Source organism: Myotis myotis, unplaced genomic scaffold (genome assembly GCF_014108235.1).
Source record: "Myotis myotis isolate mMyoMyo1 unplaced genomic scaffold, mMyoMyo1.p scaffold_m19_p_3, whole genome shotgun sequence".
Taxonomy (NCBI): Eukaryota; Metazoa; Chordata; class Mammalia; order Chiroptera; family Vespertilionidae; genus Myotis; species Myotis myotis.
In genome coordinates, this window is record NW_023416335.1 from 25,520,342 (window position 1) to 25,540,671 (window position 20,330).

General features: G+C 42.9%; 1 protein-coding gene across 15 annotated transcripts in view; it reads left to right on the forward strand.

Annotated features, from left to right (window-relative positions):
* The window catches only part of CSGALNACT1 (chondroitin sulfate N-acetylgalactosaminyltransferase 1), a 318,463-nt gene that overhangs the window by 281,017 nt on the left and 17,116 nt on the right, over positions 1-20,330 (forward strand). For all 15 annotated transcript variants that reach the window (XM_036300305.1, XM_036300299.1, XM_036300302.1 and 12 more), the window contains 2 exons: positions 3,046-3,262; positions 11,440-11,541. In XM_036300305.1, the coding sequence (XP_036156198.1) occupies positions 3,046-3,262; positions 11,440-11,541 (319 nt within the window). The remainder of the gene's footprint in view (positions 1-3,045; positions 3,263-11,439; positions 11,542-20,330) is intronic.

The following is a 20,330-nucleotide window of genomic DNA, read 5'->3' on the forward strand; positions in this document are numbered from 1 at the left end:
TTGACCTCATGATTTCTGAGGTCCTACCTTGAAGATAGGATGTTTAGAGGGGACCTGCATCTAGTTCGCTCCCTGTTTACTGAAGGCATAGACATTTGCAGCAGACCATGGAGCTGTACCTTGGATACGAGGAAGTATCCTCACCTAGTTGGCCCCCCTGAGTAGGGTAGGACCAGCGATGCTTGTAGAGGGAACAGAAACACCAAACTCCAAGTAAGATGGAGGGAAAGAAGGGAAAAGAAGGTGCCAGTTAGTGTGTCTAAACCAAAATGTGAGCTAGTTCCAAAGTTCTCATTTTGATCTCCCGTTTGCATAGTGTATAAAAATGATACAATCCCACAGAATATTACAGGGAAGGTGTTTGTGTGGCCAGTTTGCTTTGCATTTGCCATTGTGCATGCCAGCTTCTCCGTGGGAAAGCATTCCTGCTTCAGAATGCTTCTGCCCCTTTCTCTCGGTCCCTTTGTGCTTCCACCACTGACGATTTCTAGAAGGTGCAAGGGTCCAGTTAGGGGCTGTCCTTTGTATTACAGGAAGACTGAGTGCTATTTGTGTCCAGGTGTGGGATCGTGAGCCCGTGGGTGGAGTGAGCAGATGGCTGGATGTGGGTTTTAGTGGAGATAGGTTGCAAGAGAGTTTTAAATAACTTATTTAAAATAGATAAAATAAAGGGATCTACAATCAGATTTCTACACCATGATTAACTTAATTAGGCAGAGTGTGGGGAAATATGCTAAAAAGTTGATGTAATAACTGTTTCAGGGCATAGGATGTGGAAGACAATGAGACAGCAGCTGAAATGTGGCTGCAAGATTAGGCTGGGCGTGCTGGCCTGCCTGATAGCGGAGTGCCCCGCCCGGAAACCAGAACAAAGGCCGCCCGCCACACAGTTATCGGCGGGCACACAGGCTCGCCAGAGGCAGCCCTCCCGACAGGGTTATAAGAATCACCATTAATAAGAACTATTACAATTCCCTGGGTTCTTTATAAATAGATGTCCTCTTTTGACACGGGTTTGTGTATATTTCTACCTGTTTTCAGATCTGGGGACTTAGATTTTTTTAAATGAATGATTCTTATCCTGGTGCTGAGAAAGAAAATGACTCCGTTAAAAAAAAAATCGCAGGCTAGTGTACACTTTTATCTGCACGTTAAACTGTCAGCAGCCTTCCCCCGCTTATTGCTGTGTGGAGAGGGTACACTTGCTGACACGAGTAACAGACGTTTGATGAGACGCAGCCGCCGACCCCGCAGGCCTGTTCCGGTTGTGCAGATGCTGTTACCAAACTCGAATCCTCTCTGACTCAGCCAACCTGGTTTGGACCCTGGGAGCCACTGGTTTGCCCAGCTGTGTAGACACCTTAGCGGTGGGGGACGAGCCTGTTTCCTCAATGAGCACTAGTTGCCCCAGAGACTCCACAGGCTTGGAAGGGGACCACTCCCATGTTCACCGAGGCCCTTGGAGCTTCCTAAGAAACGAACTTCCTGCTTTCCTCCGTGAGGGGCCCCTGCAGGGACTCTGAAATCTGTTCTAGCAGGAGCGCAGCAGAACTTCTCTCAGGCCCCTGACTGGAGGGCTGCTGAGCAGCCTGCCTGGCACCCGGGGGAAGCCAGGAGGGCTTCAGAGAGGACTCCCTCCTTGTGGCTGCGCCAGGCCCTCGGTCACCACGCTCACTGCCGGCGATTGCACGTTTTGCATCTCCAAACAGGCCGTGGGGAGCTGTGAGAAAGGACACTGAAAATGTGCAATGCCAAAGCCCTCTCTGTCGCACCTGAAGGAGATCCAAGCTCTGGACAGGATCAAAGAGGCTATAAACCCGGGGTGTAGGATGAAAGCTCCTATGAGGCAGAGAACAGAGAGCAGAACTTGGCCGTGTTTCTAAAGACCTGTAGTTCCCACCAAAGGAAAGAGGAGGGAGGGAGCAAAGAGGAGTGGTTTGGGAGAGGCCTTGAAAACTGGAGCTGACCCTAGGGCTGAACTTTTCCCTGGAAGCTTGCTTTTGTAGCTGCTCAAAGACTGGGAGGTGCTTTCTAGCTAATGTGGGGATTAAGAGGAAGGAAGGGACATGGAAAAAAAAACCATGGCAAATCACAGATAAGAAATGAGGAAGCTTATCTGGTGATTTGTTGAATTTGACTTTTTTTTTTTTTAAACTATAGGAAAAACGCCATAATACCGGCGATATTGGGAAGGCCGTGGAGCGTAGGCGCCCCGGGAGCCTGTGTGCACTAGATAGGAGAGTTCTGGTGGGCCAGGCCTGAGGGAGGCTCACCCTGAAAGTTGAGCTGAGATGGATGCTGGGTCACATCTTCAACCAGACAAGTGAGACTGTGGAGTTCCAGGAACAGTGACATGGGGTGGAGCACAGTTTTGGGGTGGGGGGGGGTCCATAAGTAGACTTGCTCTGGAGCACTGACCTATGATGCTTCTCAGGGGTAGGAAGGACGATGTGAAATGAAGATGTGTGCCTGCCATGGTGCTGGGTATTTTGTTTTCTGCTTTAACGCTTCCAGAAGCGTCCAGAGGGCCAGGTGACCCATAGCAGCGCCCCAAGCCCCTCCCAGTTACCTTGAAGAGATCACTCTGGTCAGTTCATCTGAAATGGCTATGATTTTTAAGAGATAATATTAACAGTATTTAAATTAAATATAATAATTATATTTACCAAATCATATTGCAGAAAACGAACATAGTAGTAGCAGAAAAGAAAAAGCACATAATCCCACTCTGCATCATAGCCAGTTTTATTTAGACATATTGCTTTATAGTCCTTTCTTTAATGCGTCTAAAATATAGTTTCATTTCCAACATTACAAACTCCCCCCCCCCCCGTGTTTTTATGAAGTCTTCATAACTGTGATTTTTAAATTAATGGCATTTTGATTTCTTTGGGGATATTTGAAAGTGGCAGCATTTTGAGTTTTCTCATATTAGAGGTTTAATTGTAATTTAATTTGTGTGCGTGTATGTGTTTAAAAGGCATTTTATGCTAGATCTCAGCTATTAAAAAAAACAACTGTCTTTTCTCGTGTTTCTGTTAACAGGGATCTACCGCACAGAAAAGGATAAAGGCACTTTGTATGAGCTCACATTCAAAGGGGACCACAAGCACGAATTCAGACGCCTTGTCCTGTTTCGACCGTTTGGCCCTATCATGAAAGTAAAAAAAGAAAAACTCAACATGGCCAACACGCTCATCAACATTATCGTGCCGCTGGCAAGGAGGGTGGACAAGTTCCGACAGTTCATGCAGAATTTCAGGTTTGTGTGTGTGCACCTGTTTGTCTTCCCCCATGTGGTGCGTGTTAAGTGCTGATATCGTTTCCCTTCATCTCCCTCATTTCCCCGCCGAGGACAAAGGTGCCTTTCTCTTCTTGTTCAACTCTGTTTTCTTCACATCACCTTTATCATTTGTGTTTGCCTTTCCCTAAAGCAATTAGAGAACTGCCAGATAAGCAGCTGTACCTTCGGAAGGGAACCTGGGAAGGACTGGGTTTTCCTCGGGATCTACAGAGAAGGCCTCTGCCTGTAGCGTTCAGCTGTAACTTGAGTTTGGGCTCAGGTCTGGGGCCAACAGGGGCCATGCTATCGCACCAGTAGAGTGGGCCCTCTCCCAGGCTCTCAGAGGCCGGCGCCGCGGCCGTGGACTTGTGCTGGAAGCTGGCTTCATTTGCTGCCCTGCTCTAGCAGTGGCTGGAGTGGATTGAATCAGAATCTATTTTTTATTCTAATCTATGTCTCCCGAGATTAAGTTTAGAATTGTGCCAAGAAATTTCCACGCACTCACTTCTGTAGCTACTCAAGGAGACTAAGGGGGTTTTATTTTCAGATACAGGAATGCTGTTTTACTTATGTGTCTTTAAAGCCTTGTGCAGTGTTGGAGCTTATAAGCTGTTATGGCTACATTCACTCATTGGTCGAGGTTAATCAGCTAACTTACTTAGCCAACTTGTTTTAAAGATAGCAAGTCACACACACACACACACACACACACACACACACACACGATAGCAAGTCATAGGTGTCTAATTATAAATCCTGGAAGATCAGACTTATTTTTATAATCTTTTATCATTAAATTCACATTATTCAAAGCCAGTAATGCTTCATATAAAGGTATGGTTGATACTTCTCAAAATTCTGGATAGTGAATGTACTGTTTTTTTAAATTTTTACATTTGAAGAGGAACCCTTTTCTAATTAAATTTTAAGGTCAGAATTCAGTAGTCTTAGAAGAGACTTTTGAGGGTCTTTTGGTCTAATCCTCCCTTAGTTCAGAATCCTTGAGAGCACTCCTGACATACGCTTTTTCTATGCAATGTGCGTGTATGCCAGGTAACTACCTACTTAAAGGTAGGCTGTCTTTATGTTGACCAGCTGTAGATAGAAAGCTCACTTTTATCAGGACCTTAAGTCCACCTTCCTGTAATTTCTACACAGTGGGTCTGAAGAAAGGACTGAACAAATTCATTTTCTATTAAACGTCATAGCCTTTCAGATATTTGCAGAAAGCCATGATAACTCCCTTTGTCTTTTCTGTGGTATCATTCGGAGTAGGGTGCACCAATCTTTCTGTCCATCTCCAGTTTGTAGAGTACCCCTGTGGGCACCATCATTTGACTGTTGACCACATTCTTCTGGCTTTAGTACTGAAGTGACTATGGTGTTGGCTTTGTCTCCCTTTGGTGTTTCTAAGTTCTCTTAGAAGGACTGAACCTGTGGCTGGCACTAGGCATTAAGCCAAATCATTACTCCCAGAAGCAGGTGTGCCCATGTCTAGGACTAGCTCATAGTAAATTCCTTTAGCCAGGAAGCTGCCTAGCACTTGCCAGATTAAGGGCCCTGAGATTTGCTTCACTGCACATAGGCTAGTCTCTGAGTGTGCTGGGCTTGGTAAGGTAGTGCTTGTGCTAAAGGAATGTCTGCTCAGTGAAGGGTCAAGTCCTCAGCCTAGGATCCCAAGGGCCTGGAAGCCTTGAATAGTAAGATATGTATGACTACCATATATAGCACAATATATGTAAGATATATATTGCCTTAGTGTCATGAGTATTACAAGGAATTAACCTAGAAGGGAAATATTGTTGGAAAAAAGTAAATAAATTAGCTCATAAGACACCACAATTGAGAGGGTAAAATAAAATGTAGTTCTAGTCAATGTTTTAAAAACAGACAAAAATGCTAGGGTCTTTTTCTTTGACTATCACTCTTAAGATGCCTATTGTTGCCTGTAGGCGGAAGGGGGGCGGGCTGTTACGTGGGGGTGGGGTGCATATTTAGGCAGCCTGTGTGTGTGCCCGACACTCCGCCAAACGCAGGGCTGAGAAGAGGAGATGGAGATGTAGTGCCCGCCTTCGTGGAGAGGAGATCTACTCATAGGAAGTTAGAAGCTACAGCAGAAATAGACACAAGGGACAGTGGGACCCAGAAAGGCAGCCTAGGACAGAGGACACTTGAGCAGAAGCCTGAGTAGGGAGTTAGCTCTGTAGCCCAGGTTCTGAGTGTACTGAGGTCTCTGAAGAAATGAGGTGAGAGATGGCACTCAAACCTGAGGCTGTTTAATTCTGTGAGAACTCAGTAAAGGTGGTGTTTCAAGCCAGTCAGCAGAGGATGAACTGTCCAGTGCATGGCTATATCATGGTTAATTACATATGATTCTTCACACCAAAACTCAGAGTAAATTCCAGTCAATTAAATATTTAAATGCAGGTAATATGACCATAAAAAGTATTGGGAGAAAATGTAAGGGGCTGTTTATTAAGTATTTGATGTTGTCTGTATGAAGTCCCTTCCATCCCAAGACTGAAAATTATTAGCTGTGGTCGGCACTGACTCCTGTTGGATTCTCTCTGTCTTATAAATAGTTACCATATATTTTGTTTAAAAATTCAGTGACAGGTTTTGGGTTGTTCTTTGCTTTTGTAATTTAAACATGACTTTTTAGTTTGTAAAAGTGATACATGGCTATTATAAGACCTTGAAACAATATAGGACACAACAAGGATTAAATTATTTACAAATTCACTCCTGACTCTGCCTCCCCAAATTCATCATTTTTAATATTAATTGAATATTGTTCTAGGTGCCTTTCTTTGTATATTTGCAGATGAAAAAATAACTTGCTGCTCTAGCTGGTTTGGCTCAGTGGATAGAGCATCAGCCTGTGGACTGAAGGGTCCTGGGTTTAATTCCGATCAAGGGCACATACCTTGGTTGTAGGCTCTTCGCCAGCCCAGGCCTGGTCGGAAGTTGTGCAGGAGACAACCAACCAATGTGTCTCTCTCTCATCGATATTTCTCTCTGTCTTTCCCTCTCTCTTCCACTCTCTCTAAAAATCAATGGGAAAATATCCTTGGGTGAAGGTTTAAAAAAAAGAAAAAAAGAATAACTTGCTAGCTGGGAATAATTTAATACAACATGAGATATACTGTATGTTCTATTTTTAATTAAATAATTAAATTTTACCTTACTTAAATTTATGGAAGAGAATCTGAAGTACCATAGAAGAAATTGCTGATCTTTAAGAAAGGGTTTCTCAACTATAAGAGATCCCTCTAAAGTTGCAAAAGTGATTTTTCAAAACAAAGAAGATTGGAATTATTATGTAATTTTTACTACATAATACTTTTAATTTTAGACTGGATTGGTTGCAGTTCCAACAAGAAGAGAAAATCAGCACAGTGATGCTTCCTTCCTCTCCTGTGTCCCATTTTCCAATTTTTTCAGCTTTGTATTACTTTTACCTTCTCAGGGTTTGCAGCATTTACATTCCGTTTTATAACTACAATTCCAGTATTTACATGGATTCAGTGTTTTCATTAGCAGTTCTCCAACAATAGCTTCTTCAATTCTGAGGCCTTGGTTGACTGTATTTCATGGTCAAGAGATTCTTTCAAGAAGGATCATACGTTCTTCGGACTAGAATGTCTGCTTATTATCTTGATGCTTTAAGTGTCACCTGGCCGAACTTAAAATTCTTGGGGGACACTTTCTTTCCTCAGGACTTTGTAGATATTCTTTTGGCATCTAATGGTACCATGAAGAAGTGTTAGGACAATTTTAGTCTCTTCTGAAAATGACTTACTTTTGCCTGAATGTCCAAAGAATTCCTTCTTTAGTCTTGAATCATAATAGTTTAGTTAGGATATGTCTCTGGTCAATGTCTATTGTGTTCTCTCAGATTTCTGTATAATTCAGTTTCCTATTTTGTTGTGTAAATTCTTCTGTTTCAGGGAACTTTTTTTGCTGCTCTAATTTTGAGTACTTGTCCCGCTTCATTTGTTTGGATTCTCTGTTTTGCAGACACAATTGTATATTCTCGGGTGTTCTCAGTTTTTTTACTTGTTTCTCATTTTTTAATGCCTTTGTATTTTATCTGTTTTCACATAAGCCTTTTCTTTATGAGGAATTTGATTTTCAGATATGTCTATTCTGTACCTTGGTATTTTTAATTGTTCTGTTCAGTTTTTTGTCCATTTATCAATGTGTTTTCTGAGCATAGAATATGCCTAGGAACTGTTGTTTTTGTCATATCCTCTTTGAACTTTAAAAAATGGAATTCACATTTTTATTAAGAAAGTGTGAAACATTCATAAGACATTTTCTTCTGTTTGAGTTATCTCTTCTTTTAGATTTGGTTTTTCATTGGCTTTTTGAATGCTATTTCACCCTTAATTCTCTTTCTCTTTCTTCCTTTAATTTTGTTGTTATTCTTGAAATGTGGTAGGTGTGATGTTTGTTTTCATCCCTCTTCTGCATGGCACACTCCGGGCCATCCAGCCTCTTTGCTCTGATGTCAGAGTGGATTCTTCTTGGCTACTTTCACGTCTTGACTGAGAACTGTTTGTGTCCCGCTCCCAGTGATATTCTGCGGACAGGGCATTTATTGTTCTATTTGCTTCATTTGTAGTCTGAAAGAACATGTAGCAGAGAGAAAGAACTCAGCTGGGGTTTTGTGCAGCCTTTGTTGGAGGATCCCACTTCCTGTGGCTCTTCTGAGTCCTGGGATGGATCTGGGAGTTGCACCAGGCTCACTCGACCCAACTGTGAATGGATCTTTTCCCTGAGGGGTAGATTATTTGTCTCTCAGAATGGGCCCTTGGTCAAGGATTGAGGCCTAGAACATCAGAGAGAATCAGCCCCATTTGTTTACTGCTCTTAACTCATTTATGTGTTGTCTTCAGCAGCTCTTTCCACAACTCCCATAAGTCCAAAAGAAGAGAAAAGATAAAGCTTTGTTCCTATATTTAAAGGTGTGTGTATGTCAGGGGAAGACATGTATAAGATATGTCATCTGCCTATCGGCATCTCTTATCTCTTCTCCTTTTTCCGTTCTTATGGTGGATCTTGACAATGTGATGGTCTTTCGTCCTTTGGTTCTGCCAAGTACACCCTTTTTGGAAGGGTTACTTCACAAAGAACAATTAGGTTAGTTCCATCTTTCTTCTCTACTTTCCACCTGATGTGGAGAGACCAAATATTCCACTGTGGCTCTACTCGTGCTGAGATCCTGAAGTGAAACTTGGAGATCCTGCCTCTCCCCAGCGCAGCCATCCCTCTGGGCTGCCTTCCCCCGACCCCGGCTGCTTCTCCAGCTCCTCTTTCTGAGGCAGTTGCTGGAGCTGGAAGCCACATGAAGCTAAAATCAAATTGTCTGTTTCTTCCCTTGGCCTCCTGTTTGTGATGTTTAAGACATAGGTGTGTGTCCCTTTCATTGGTCATTTAGTGGTAGCAAGACCTTAGCCATTTTCCACATTTTGGTAAATGGCTTGCAGTTGTCATTGTTTGAAGTTAATTTACTTAAAGCATTATCTATTTAAAGCATTATCTTTTAAAAGGTAAACGCCCTGTAGACTACTCAACTGTTACTGCGTCATTCCATCCTGCCTTGTACTGTAGCTCTTCAGCAGTCCGTTTCTTCCAATGCACTGTGAAAAGGCAGGTGGGGTGACCAGTTGTCCCAGTCACTTGGGGCTGAGGAGTTTTCCTGCGATGTGGACTTTCAGCGCTAAAACATGGAGAATCCCAGGGAAACTGGATAGTTGGTTCCCCAACAGGGCCATACATGATTGTTCTTCTTACTGTGACACAATGAGAATAATGCATTGCACAACCAAATTGGCTCGTGGGATCCAGGCAGGCTGTGTCCAGGTACAAATTATTACAGCAAAACACAGACAGCTTCATGTACAGTCATCCACACACACACTCTTTCTCATTCACATCGTGGGGATGGAGTCTAATGAGAATTCTTTGAAAAATACAAATGTTACAAGACCATTCAGACAGACAGTGATGTTTCCATAGCACTCTGCTCCTTCTCTCATCAAGCATTTGTTGCATTACAGACAATTTCAGTCATGAACAAGAGGAGCACTTCTCAAGGGCAGGAATGTCTGGCTCATTTTTAAGCTCCCCTGGTAGAGTATCTGGCACACAGCCTGTTGTTTGTTTGGTTATTGTTTGTTGAATGGAGGAAGGAATAAATGAATAAATGGCAGGGAACCCCAGAGTGGACCTCTGAACAAATTCTGCTTTGCCTTCTCGGGAAGCCTCAGCTGGTGAATGGACAGTAAAGGTCCAAAGTGTCTGTTCTATTCCTTGAAAACAGGAAGTGTTTTGAATGGATTTTAAAATGCCAGTAACATGTCCCTAGGGGGGAAAACACACACATGAGATGCTTCTTTATTCAGGCTCAGCGCCTGACCCTCTATGATTCTGGGATGGACTTCTTCCAACTGCAGACACTTTAAAGAACAGACTTTTGGGTGCTTGGCGCTGTGTGCGCGCTTTCATTCTACCTGGCGAGTGTGCAGGAGGGATCATTTACCTACAGAGAATTTTATTGTCGGGAGGTGATGATTCAGTCTGCAAGGGACTGGGGCTCCGAGGGAGCTCTGCGTATTAAAGCTGCCACATCCGGGGCCTCTGTGTTTGGTCCCGTGTCTGCTTCTAGGAGCTCTGCCATCAGTCTGGGTTTCAGAGGCAACTCTTACCTTTCTTCCACAGGAAATGAACAGAATTCTCAGAACCACGCCTGTGAGCAGGCAGAACCCTGTGTGCCTCTTGCCCAGGGTCAATATACTAGTCACCGTGCCTTAGATTTCTCCCACCTGGAATTCTCTTCTTCCTCTCTACCTTTTTAAGCCCCGTCCATATTTCAAGGCCCCAGCCCAACAGAATTTCCCGTGCTTTCTGAATTTGCTACATTTTTTTATCAATGCCATGAGGTGTCCTTATTTTATTTGAGCTTATTTTATTTCTTATGTAAGTTTTTTGAGGTGAGGAACTGTATCTTCTATTTCTTTGGATTTCTCCCAGCCACCCGAGCTAGACAATCACTCCTTTTTGAAGTCATTATAAAATGCATCGAATAAATTGGCCTCTGCAATTAGAGCACACAGATTTCCAGAACGCTATGATATGGATTGTTGTTTGGGGGTTAAGGAAAGTAGCTAACACAGAGACAAAAGGAATAAAATGGAAGGACATGCAAAATACCAAGATATCACAAAAGGTCGTCTTGCCAGTAGATTCTGTCTATTAACATGCTTCCAGAAAACACCTGTAAAATTATGCACACACACACATGTCTGTATACACAGACATGTATACCTAAACACATATTTACACATATACTTTGACCTACACACATCTGCACATACATGCACACACACTAAACATATAGATGAAGTGAGTGCTCAGCAGAGGATTATACTATGGTAGCTACACAGAAACTAGGTGTTACCATTGAGAGAGCAGGACATGGGCAGCAGGTGTAGACAAGTCCAGAGCCGGAGGCCCGGCACTGAGAGGGCTGCCGGGACCCTGGAGTATGAGGTGCCTGGTGCCTGGGACAGAGTCACAGAGAGGAGAAAAGGGGATGTAGTGAAGGTAAGTGTATCTGCTTGGGAAGGGTGACAGACTGCAGCTGTGCTTATGCCTTATCGTCCCCTTGGACAGTCACGCCACTGGGTGTTCCCAAGAGTTTCTAGAGTCCCAAATGGAAAAATGTTTTTACCTTTACACGTTCAGTCTTTAAGACTGTTTGGCACACTAGAGCAAAGTCAGAGACAAGGATTCTGGTTTTAACCTCTCTGGGCTTTAGCTTGCTCACCTGTACAATGGAATTTGCGTGTTCTTTAATTCATAGACTTCTGATGGCAAAGAAGGGTTGGATCAGTGCCCTTCCCATGGCACTGGGTGTCCCAATGGTCTAGGCCTATGGTAGATTGGACCCGTAGCCTTTAAGTTTCCATTGACCAGAACTGTACATTTAAATTTCATTGTTTCTTGGTAAAAATCAATACAAATACAGGTCATTGTGATGGTCAAGCTTATTTTAAGACCCTTTTGCACTTTACAAAATAGGTCATTTGCTTGGGCCTTTCCTGTTACTGTGGAAACAGGTCCAGACATACACATGTTTTATTTTCTAGGGAGACATGCATCCAACAGGATGGGAGAATACATCTCACCGTTGTTTACTTTGGGAAAGAAGAAATGAATGAGGTCAAGGGAATACTTGAAAACACTTCTAGGTAAGTACGACGTGGAGCCATAATCAGGAATTATGGTCACTGAGCTCATACACATCCAAGGCTGAAACTTCGATTTTTGTCTTATCATCCTCATTAACTGCGAGGTTGGTTGGTTGCTGGCCGTGTGCAGGGGGAATTCTGCCTGACACTGGTGCTCATTGTGCAGGGTGTCGTTGATTTTGACTTTGAGATAAACTGCTGTGAACAGCCAGGGTGGGGAGCATGGGCTTCTTTGGGCTTCCGCATGATTGGATGTCTTCACGTTCAGCACTGCAAGTTTGAGGTCTTTATGTCACAGAGTGGGAATTGGGGAGGGCACGGCCGTGCAGTCAGCGCCATCTCAGCCACAGCTTGTAAGTCTAAGAGTGTTATCCATGCTTGGATGGCATTCACTTGGCCAATGGTCTCACCCTCCTGATTTTCATTCATTATAGATATTGAGAGAGTAGAGGGAAGCAGGAAGTGATGACTGGGCAAGATCCTTAATTAAATCTATTCGGTTGAACAGAAATTATTTAACTAAAAACTTTAGACTTAGGATTTATATTTATACCCCATTGATCAGTTGTTAGGAAAATAAATATGTTTAATGACAGCAGAGATGGATTTTTTCCCCTACAAATATTTAGTGAATAAATAAGCATCTATGGCATTTTCTACTAGTGAGGAAGCTGGAATGGCACCGCCATGCTCCCTTGTGGTTTGTTTTGGGTGTTTGCAGGGTTTCAGTTGAGTAATCGGAGGGCGTGGGAGGGTAGTTTCTCCATAAGTGAAGCTTAGAGGGTGGTAGTGGCAGAAATAGTCTGAATAGGTCCAAATTGTTAGAAATGCTCTTAAACGGTGTCATGGGAATGAGACAAACACTCGAAAATGGCTTGGTGCTTAGCCAATCAAAAAGTTGATGGGCCCTAACTGGTTTGGCTCAGTGGATAGAGTGTCAGCCTGCAGACTGAAGGGTCCCAGGTTCGATTCCGGTCAAGGGCATGTACCTTGGTTGCGGGCACATCCCCAGTGGGGGATGTGCAGAAGGCAGCTGATCGATGTTTCTCTCTCATCGATGTTTCTAACTCTTTATCCCTCCCTCTTCCTCTCTGTAAAAAAATCAATAAAATATATTAAAAAAAAAAAAAAAGTTGATGGGCAGACACACCGATCAGGAAGTCCATTCTCCTTTTATCCCTGACTCTTTGCTGCACCGTGCTCTGATTGGCTTAAGAACGTGGCTTCAGGTTCTGGCTCGAATGACTAATTCAAATGGGGTGGTGCAAAGGGGGTGGGGTAGTTCTAGGACCTAGAACAGCGGTTCTCATCCTGTGGGTCGTGACCCCTTTGGGGGTCAAACAACCTTTTCACAGGGGTTGCCTAAGACCATTGGAAAACACATATATAATTACATATTGTTTTTGTGATTAATCACTATGCTTTAATTATGTTCAATTTGTAACAATGAAAATACATCCTGCATATCAGATATTTACATTACGATTCATAACAGTAGCAACATTACAGTGATGAAGTAGCAACGAAAATAATTTTATGGTTGGGGGTCACCACAATGTGAGGAACTGTATTAAAGGGTCGTGGCATTAGGAAGGTTGAGAACCACTGTTCTAGGTTAAGCTACAAAATGGAGTTTTATACAAAAAGGAAATGGAGTCAGTATCTAAACTATACCTTTGACAGAAAAGACTTTTTGATTCTCAAAGTATGGCCTAAATATAAAAAGAGCCTCTGTTTTGAATTTCTGGTAAATGGTAATCGGATGACAGTCAAAGGATAAGATTCCAAGATTGGGTGCACTCTGTATTTATTTTCATGCTTTGTTACTAATTTTGTATTAATGGGCACAAGAACAGAATGCTAATTATACTTATTCAACCATCCTGAGGCAGTCCCCTAGCCAAATGTTGCCCACCACTTCTTTCTGTAAGTTTTGTTGGAATGCAGGCATGCTCATTTGTTTACATACTATTTATGGTTGCTTTTGTGGTACAGCTGCAGAATTGAATAGTTGTGACAGAGAATGTATGACTCGCCAAGCGTAAACTCTCTCCTCTCTTGTCCTCTCCAGAAAAAGTTTGCTGAATTCTGTTTTAAATCAATTGCGAGTTAAGAGTTTAAAACCAGTAATAGCTTAAATCTACAGCCTCTGTTGAAGGGAGATCAAAGAGAATAAAATAGTTGAATATCCTAAATGTGAAATAGAAATATCTCTACTGCAATGGGCTGCAATATCCTTTTCACCTCTGCTTAGGAATGGGGAGTATGAATTATTAGAATTCGTGTCCTCTGCACTGTGGATAGGTTTTAATGTCTCTGGAATTATCCATCCCTGGGAGTTGATCTTTTTAAAGTTTCCCAGATGATTCTAACACACAGCCAGGATTGAGAGCTTTTGTCTGAGAAAGTGGCGGTCCACGCCAGGGGCTGTCCAGGAGAGGCCTTGATGGCAGCCTGCTGCCCATTCCGAGGTGTTTGTAAATAGCTCTCCAGGTGACCCTCAGTCCTGTTAGGTCTGGCACCTTCCCAGGACATCAAAGGATGACCAGATATTTGCTGATAGATACATATAACCAAATTTATCCAAAGTCTGATGGATGATATATATGAAAACTTATATGAGAATCTTTTAAAATCATTTTTATCATTCTTTGAAGATGGTATGACTCTTATTCACATGCATCTTATCTTTGAATAATAATCATTATTATTATTTACGTGGATGATTTCTACTGTTCTCAGCAATGTCATGAGATAGATGCTATCAGCCCCATTTCAAAAACTGAGGCTTAGCGAGGTTGTTTAGACATTGTTATGGGAAATACCTTTTCAAATGACTAGAATGCTTACGGACGCTTATTATGAAAGGCATTTTCACCATATCAAATTACCTGACAAGCTGAATTCTCAATCAGCAGGTTGCTTGGTGAGCAAAGAATGAAGAGAATCTGATCAAGAAAAGTAACATCATTTAAGTGGTAGGGATCCTTTACTTAAAATGTTGAAAAATTTCTAGGGGTTAATCTACCCATAGCAGAGAACTTCGTGCTAGAGACTGAATTGACCAGTGCTTTAAAGAAAGAGGTGCTACAGAAATCTTGGCAACATTTATTGGAACCCCATTTTTCTCTGTGGATGTCCTCATTCCTTTAACTGGTGATATCTGTGGTATTGATGTCACTGATGCCTTGGGGCCTGTCCTACGCCCTCCATTGTGTTGCTTCGATCAGACCATCTCTTCTAGGGATGCCCCACTCTCTGCAGCCAGCCTGAGTCCATAGTAATCCAGTTGAAAACTTAAATAAGAAGCTTTTAAAGTCATCTTTATCATTCTTTTAAGAAGGTATAACTCTTGTTCACATGCATCTTACCTTTGAATAATAATAATTATAATTATTTACATGGAGGATCTTATTTAATATTCACAGCAACTTTACAAGATACTAGTAGATGCTGTTAGCTGCATTTTAAAAACTGAGGCTTAGTGAGATTGTTACTCAGGCTGCCACCTGACACCTGGGAGAGCCAGGATCTGAAGCTTGTCTGTGAACTTCCAGGACTCACGCCTTAAAATCTTCACTCCAGTGTACTCCATCCTAAAATCCATAATTGTTAGTTGAAAGTAATGAGATATTAAATCAGTCTAAATGAAATTTATTTCATTTGGGTATCAGTATTGTGATTAAACTGCTCTAAATGCAGCTAAGTGTATAGTTAAGAATATCTTTTAAAAATCTACTTTGATGACTGTGCAATGTTTTACTCACTCAGTTTATGCTCACTCAGTTGAGCTTTACTTTTCAGTTGATTGCTATAAATCAGTGCTTTGCAAACTGAAGTTTGTGATTCATTAGAAAGTTGTGAAATACATTTATGCTCAGTATTACAAAATAATTGAAATAGAGTGGATAGAAGCTATAAGTAGTAAGGATAAATATTATTTCATTAAATTTTAATTTCTCTGCGTGTGTGTGATAATATATAATACTAGAAGCCCATTGCATGAAGATTCACGCAATAGGCCTTCCTTCCCCTGGCTGCCGGCACTGGTTTTCCTCTGGCATCCGGGACCCATGCCTTTGGTCCGGCTGCAGCGGAGAAGCCAAGCCTCAAGGTTTGGCTTCTCCACTGTGGCCGCAGTGAGGCTTGGCTTCTCCTCCAAGCCTCTTCAGTCTTCAGTCTTCACTCCGTGCCTGCATATGCAAATTAACTGCCATCTTTGTTGGCTTAATTTGCATAGTCGCTCTGATTGGCTGATGGGCGTAGTGGAGTGACATCAATTTGCATGTTTCTTTTTATTAGTGTAGATACTCTTTTATAAGCTCTTTGGTAAAAATATTTACCAAAGAAAGCAGTATAAATCAGTTCTCAATATCTGATTCTTATTCCACAGAGTTTTCCATATTAAGCTTTTGTTAATCACAGGTTACAGCCTCTCACTCAGTGGTTCTCAAATATAAGTGTGCTTGGTATAATCTGGGATGCTTTTAAAAATGCACATTCCTGGGACCCAACCCCAGGAATTCTGAGTCAATAGGCCTGAGATTAAGCTTGAGAATCAACATTTAGAATGAGTTCCATATGTTGATGCAGGTGGTCCATGGCTCCTACTTTGAGAAATGCTGGCTGAGCTAGACATGTGCTTGGAGCTACACACAGTAAGTCCTCAATGTCATCAAGAGGATCTGTGACTTTAAGTGAAACAATGTATAAGAAAACTAATTGTACCATAGGCTAATTGATATAAATAAGAGTTAAGTTCCTATGACATATCATCAATCTATAATAATAAAAGCATAATATGCTAATTAGACCGGACGTCCTTCCAGATGTCATTCTGTGGAAGCCAGGGCTGTGAGGGAAGCCTGGGTCTTGGGTGCCTGCCGGAGGCCTGAGGGAAGCCAGTACTGGCAGCTGGGGGAAGGAAGGCCTACTCTTGCATGAATTTCGTGCTTCGGGCCTCTAGTATTATAATAAAACAATGTTGGCCAAAACAATGTTATTTGAGGACTCTTTAATATTTTGGAAGAGTTTTGAGAAGGATTGGTGGAATTCACTAGTGAAGCCATCTGGTCCTGGGCTTTCATTTGTTGGGAGATTTTTGACTACTGATTGAATCTGCTTGCTCATTATTGATTTGTCCAATAATGTGTTACCAATTGCAATGTCTCCTCTTTTGTTTATAATTTTTATTAATTTGAGTTCTCATTTTCTTTGGTAGTCTAGCCAATGACTTATCAATTGTTTATCTTTTCAAAAGGAACTTGCTAAAACAGAGCCTTGTATAAGCTCAGAATCTAGAAAATTCTAAATTAATTGTTCAAATTGCCTATTTTAAATCCTTTACTGTATTCAAATGTCTTCAGTAAGTAGAATTCATAGGCGATTTTAATATTTAGGGCTCTTAGATTTAAAACTGTAAATTATACATTGAATATAATACTAGTTCCTATGTAAATTTTTAAGTGCTTTTTTAAAATGAAGGGTTGTTGTGGGAAGTGTCACGTTAAGAGAATTTCCTTGCAGTGGTGGGAAGAAGTATGTATTAGAGTAAATCATATTAGACAGCAAGATCTTCCATCATTTTTTAATCCAGCAGTTCTGGGAAATGCAAGTCAATTAGAGAAATTAAATCTCCAGCAGAAACCCTAGCTTTCTCAGGTCATTATAACCTCTATCAGAATGATTATGTATAACTTGGAGGAGTCGCCGTATGCCAGACTTATTATATAAAAGAAGGGAATTCAATGAGAAACTCAAGAGTTCATCAGCCAATAATACAAGTCAAGAAGAAAAGAAGAAATAATTATGAGTAATCATGTGCCCTTTTGAAACTGCAGACTCTGATGCATAATAGGAAATCACCAAGTATAGAATGTAGTGCTCTTGTTCTACCATGAAAAATGTCCATGCCTTATGAGACGAGCTGCAAAATATTACATTTCTTTGCATGGGTGAATTAAATATTTCAGACCAGATTGCATCTTATTTTCCTCAGCTCTCTTTTGTTCTGTTATTTATCTACTTAGGTTTGTGTCTGTTTTTTGGAATCCGTTGATCAAGACTCTCTCTGATGTGGGAGGTGGACTTATGTGCAGGGGCTTCTCCCGTGCCCACCTGAGGGAAGAAGGTGGCATTTTGGGGCAGCGCCGTCCCACAATGACAGATTTGAGATGCGCCTCAGTGTTGCCCATTGATTTGGCTCTTGATTAACCTAGTGTTTATTGGTCATCTACTGTGTCCCTGTGACTACCACTTCCTGCATGGTGTCAGATCACCTCTGAAGATAGAAACATAAAGTAAGGCATCCCTGGCCTCCAAGGTTTAGAGCCTGCGAGGTCATCTTGTGCGTGTCTACACAAAGCAAAGGCACAAGGAGGCACTGGGCACAGGAGGACAGAGGCAGGACTGGGCAAAACGCCTGGGAGCCCAGAGAAGGGCTTTAGTTTGCAGCAAAGCATGAGAGAGGCAGTGACGCTTGACATGGGCCATGAAGATTAAGTGGGACTTTCACTGGAGTGGATGGAGGAAACATATCCCAGGAGGGACCACTGAGCAGAGGCAGGAGGCCCCAGCCATGTCCATGCCATCAGCGGCCATCTCCTGTCTGGTCACTGTGGGGCAGAGGGGACAGACGGAGGACAAAACAGGGTCCCTGTCTGTGCACCTTGATGGTCTGCATTTTGGGGTTGCAGCTTTGTGGCCAGGTTGTGCGCATTTTTAAACCCACAACGACCAGACCACGTTGGGACAAATCAGTGCTCTGCATTGGAATGTCCTTGCTTTTCATGGCTTGGCTGCCTCTTACTATACACTGTTTCAAATACTACTGAGCAAGGGGTGCTAGTATGCGAATCTTCTGCCCCACGAGCAGTGTTTCTGAGTGAAAATATGGGATGTGTTGAGGGAAGAGGCCTGACTGTCTTGCGGAAGCTGGTTTCTCTTTGTCCTGTTGCATCCTGTGTTCTGGTGCTGGTGCCGATGAGCTTGAGATGAGAGGAGGGCATCCCACTTCCAGGTTCTTCTTTTTCTGGTGTTTCCAGCTCAGCCCTCTTCCTTTGTAGAGGACACTTGTTAATGACCAGAGCTCCTTCCGATGGCAGGAGAGGAGAAGGCGCGGTTCCCCAGATAACGGTTAATTATAAGAAGTGCCAGGGTTGAGTGATTAGGAGGAAGGATAGTACCATTATCCATCTGCAGATGGACTCCGAGCTGAGCACGGTGACCTGGCAACCACTCTGGGAACCACAGGTGGATGACAACTTAAAGTTAGCCCTGGGCCTTCTCCAGTGCCCATGACAGCAGATGTGCTACCCAGGCCATCGATGACTCTGTCCCCACCATGCCTCTGTGTGCACTGATGTCCAGCTCCCTAGTTAGGCCTTCAACATAAGGCCATCACATGTGTGTGCCAACAGGCCTGCAGTAATGATGCATGTCTCCTGATGGTCAGCATTGGTCAGGGTGGGTGGGGAGACCAAGCAAAGCCGGGCCAGGCAGGGTTGTGCATAGAGGAAGGAGTGGGTTTGGAGGGAAGTAGAGGCTGCTGGTGCCAGATGGGCACTGGCCCCGTGGGGTGAGAGGTGTCTGTGTGGGCAGTGATCAGACAGGGATGGGCACTGTGTCCTGGGGCTTTCTGTATGGCCTGCAGGCATACTGGAGAGGAGGTTTCAAATGCATATTCAGATTGGGTAGTGCCACAGATGTAACATGGATGATCTCATCCTGTAAAGAGATTGGATGAAGAGAAAGGAATGAGATGGCATAGAGGATAATGTTTTAAGATTTTTTTTTTTTTTAAAAAAAGTTCTTCCAAATTAAGGTTATCTCAAACACTGGGAACAATGTTCTCCTTATCCCTTTTCCCAGTGACTTTGATTGACTGGCAAGCCCATTCCCCTCCCCACCCCCTGCTGCAGCAGAGCAGAGAAGAGCAGCCCAGGCCAGGGTTTGGAGAATTTTTGGAAAGAACAACCTAGATTAACTTGTGTATTGGGTGAGTCTGTATACATAATGGCCACGCTCCCCTCTAAATGTGTAGCACTCAGCATGCACTCAAAGGTTGATCATCTCCAGGCTTGTCCTACCTCTAATGCTGTTACCTCAGTTTCTGATGCTGCCTGTGTTCTTATTTAAGTATTCAACATGACGTTTGTAAATGTTTGCTCTATCTATACAAATGGACTGTAAGGCTGTTAAGGAGAGAAATTGGCAGCTCCTTTAACACAGTGTTAGGAAACTGTTTTCCTCTCCCTTGGCAAAGCTTGCTTGCTGTTGTTTAAACATAAAGCATTTTTGTATTTGAGCTCTTGAATGATAGATACTGGAAGACCTCTTGGAGGAGGACCCTGAATTATGAGTCAGATACAACCTGAGTGAGGACAGCCTTGCCGCTTCTCTGTGTTTGGGCATGTCAGTCTTCTCAGCCCTGGAAAGTAGCTACAGCTCACCCCGCAGTCTGGGAGTGTCTCAAAGAGCAGGAACCTTGAGACAAGCAAAGCAAGAGACCTGCTCCTGGCGTTAAGAGAAAGATGGGTCTCAGGATGGCAGATGAGTCATGGGAGACCTGGAGACTCCCTTAGATGAACAGGCAAAAGACCAGGCAATGCCCAAGGCTAACACTTTCCAGAAAACTGAGCAAATAGGGCAGGAGAAGTGAGTTGAGCCTGACTTATCGGAGCTGGGCTTTGGAAACCACCAGGGAGACAAAGATGACTGCACCTAACAGTTTGGGAGACAGGGAGGTACCTATCCTTCACTAGGGCCAATCGAGGACTGAAGAGGCTGTG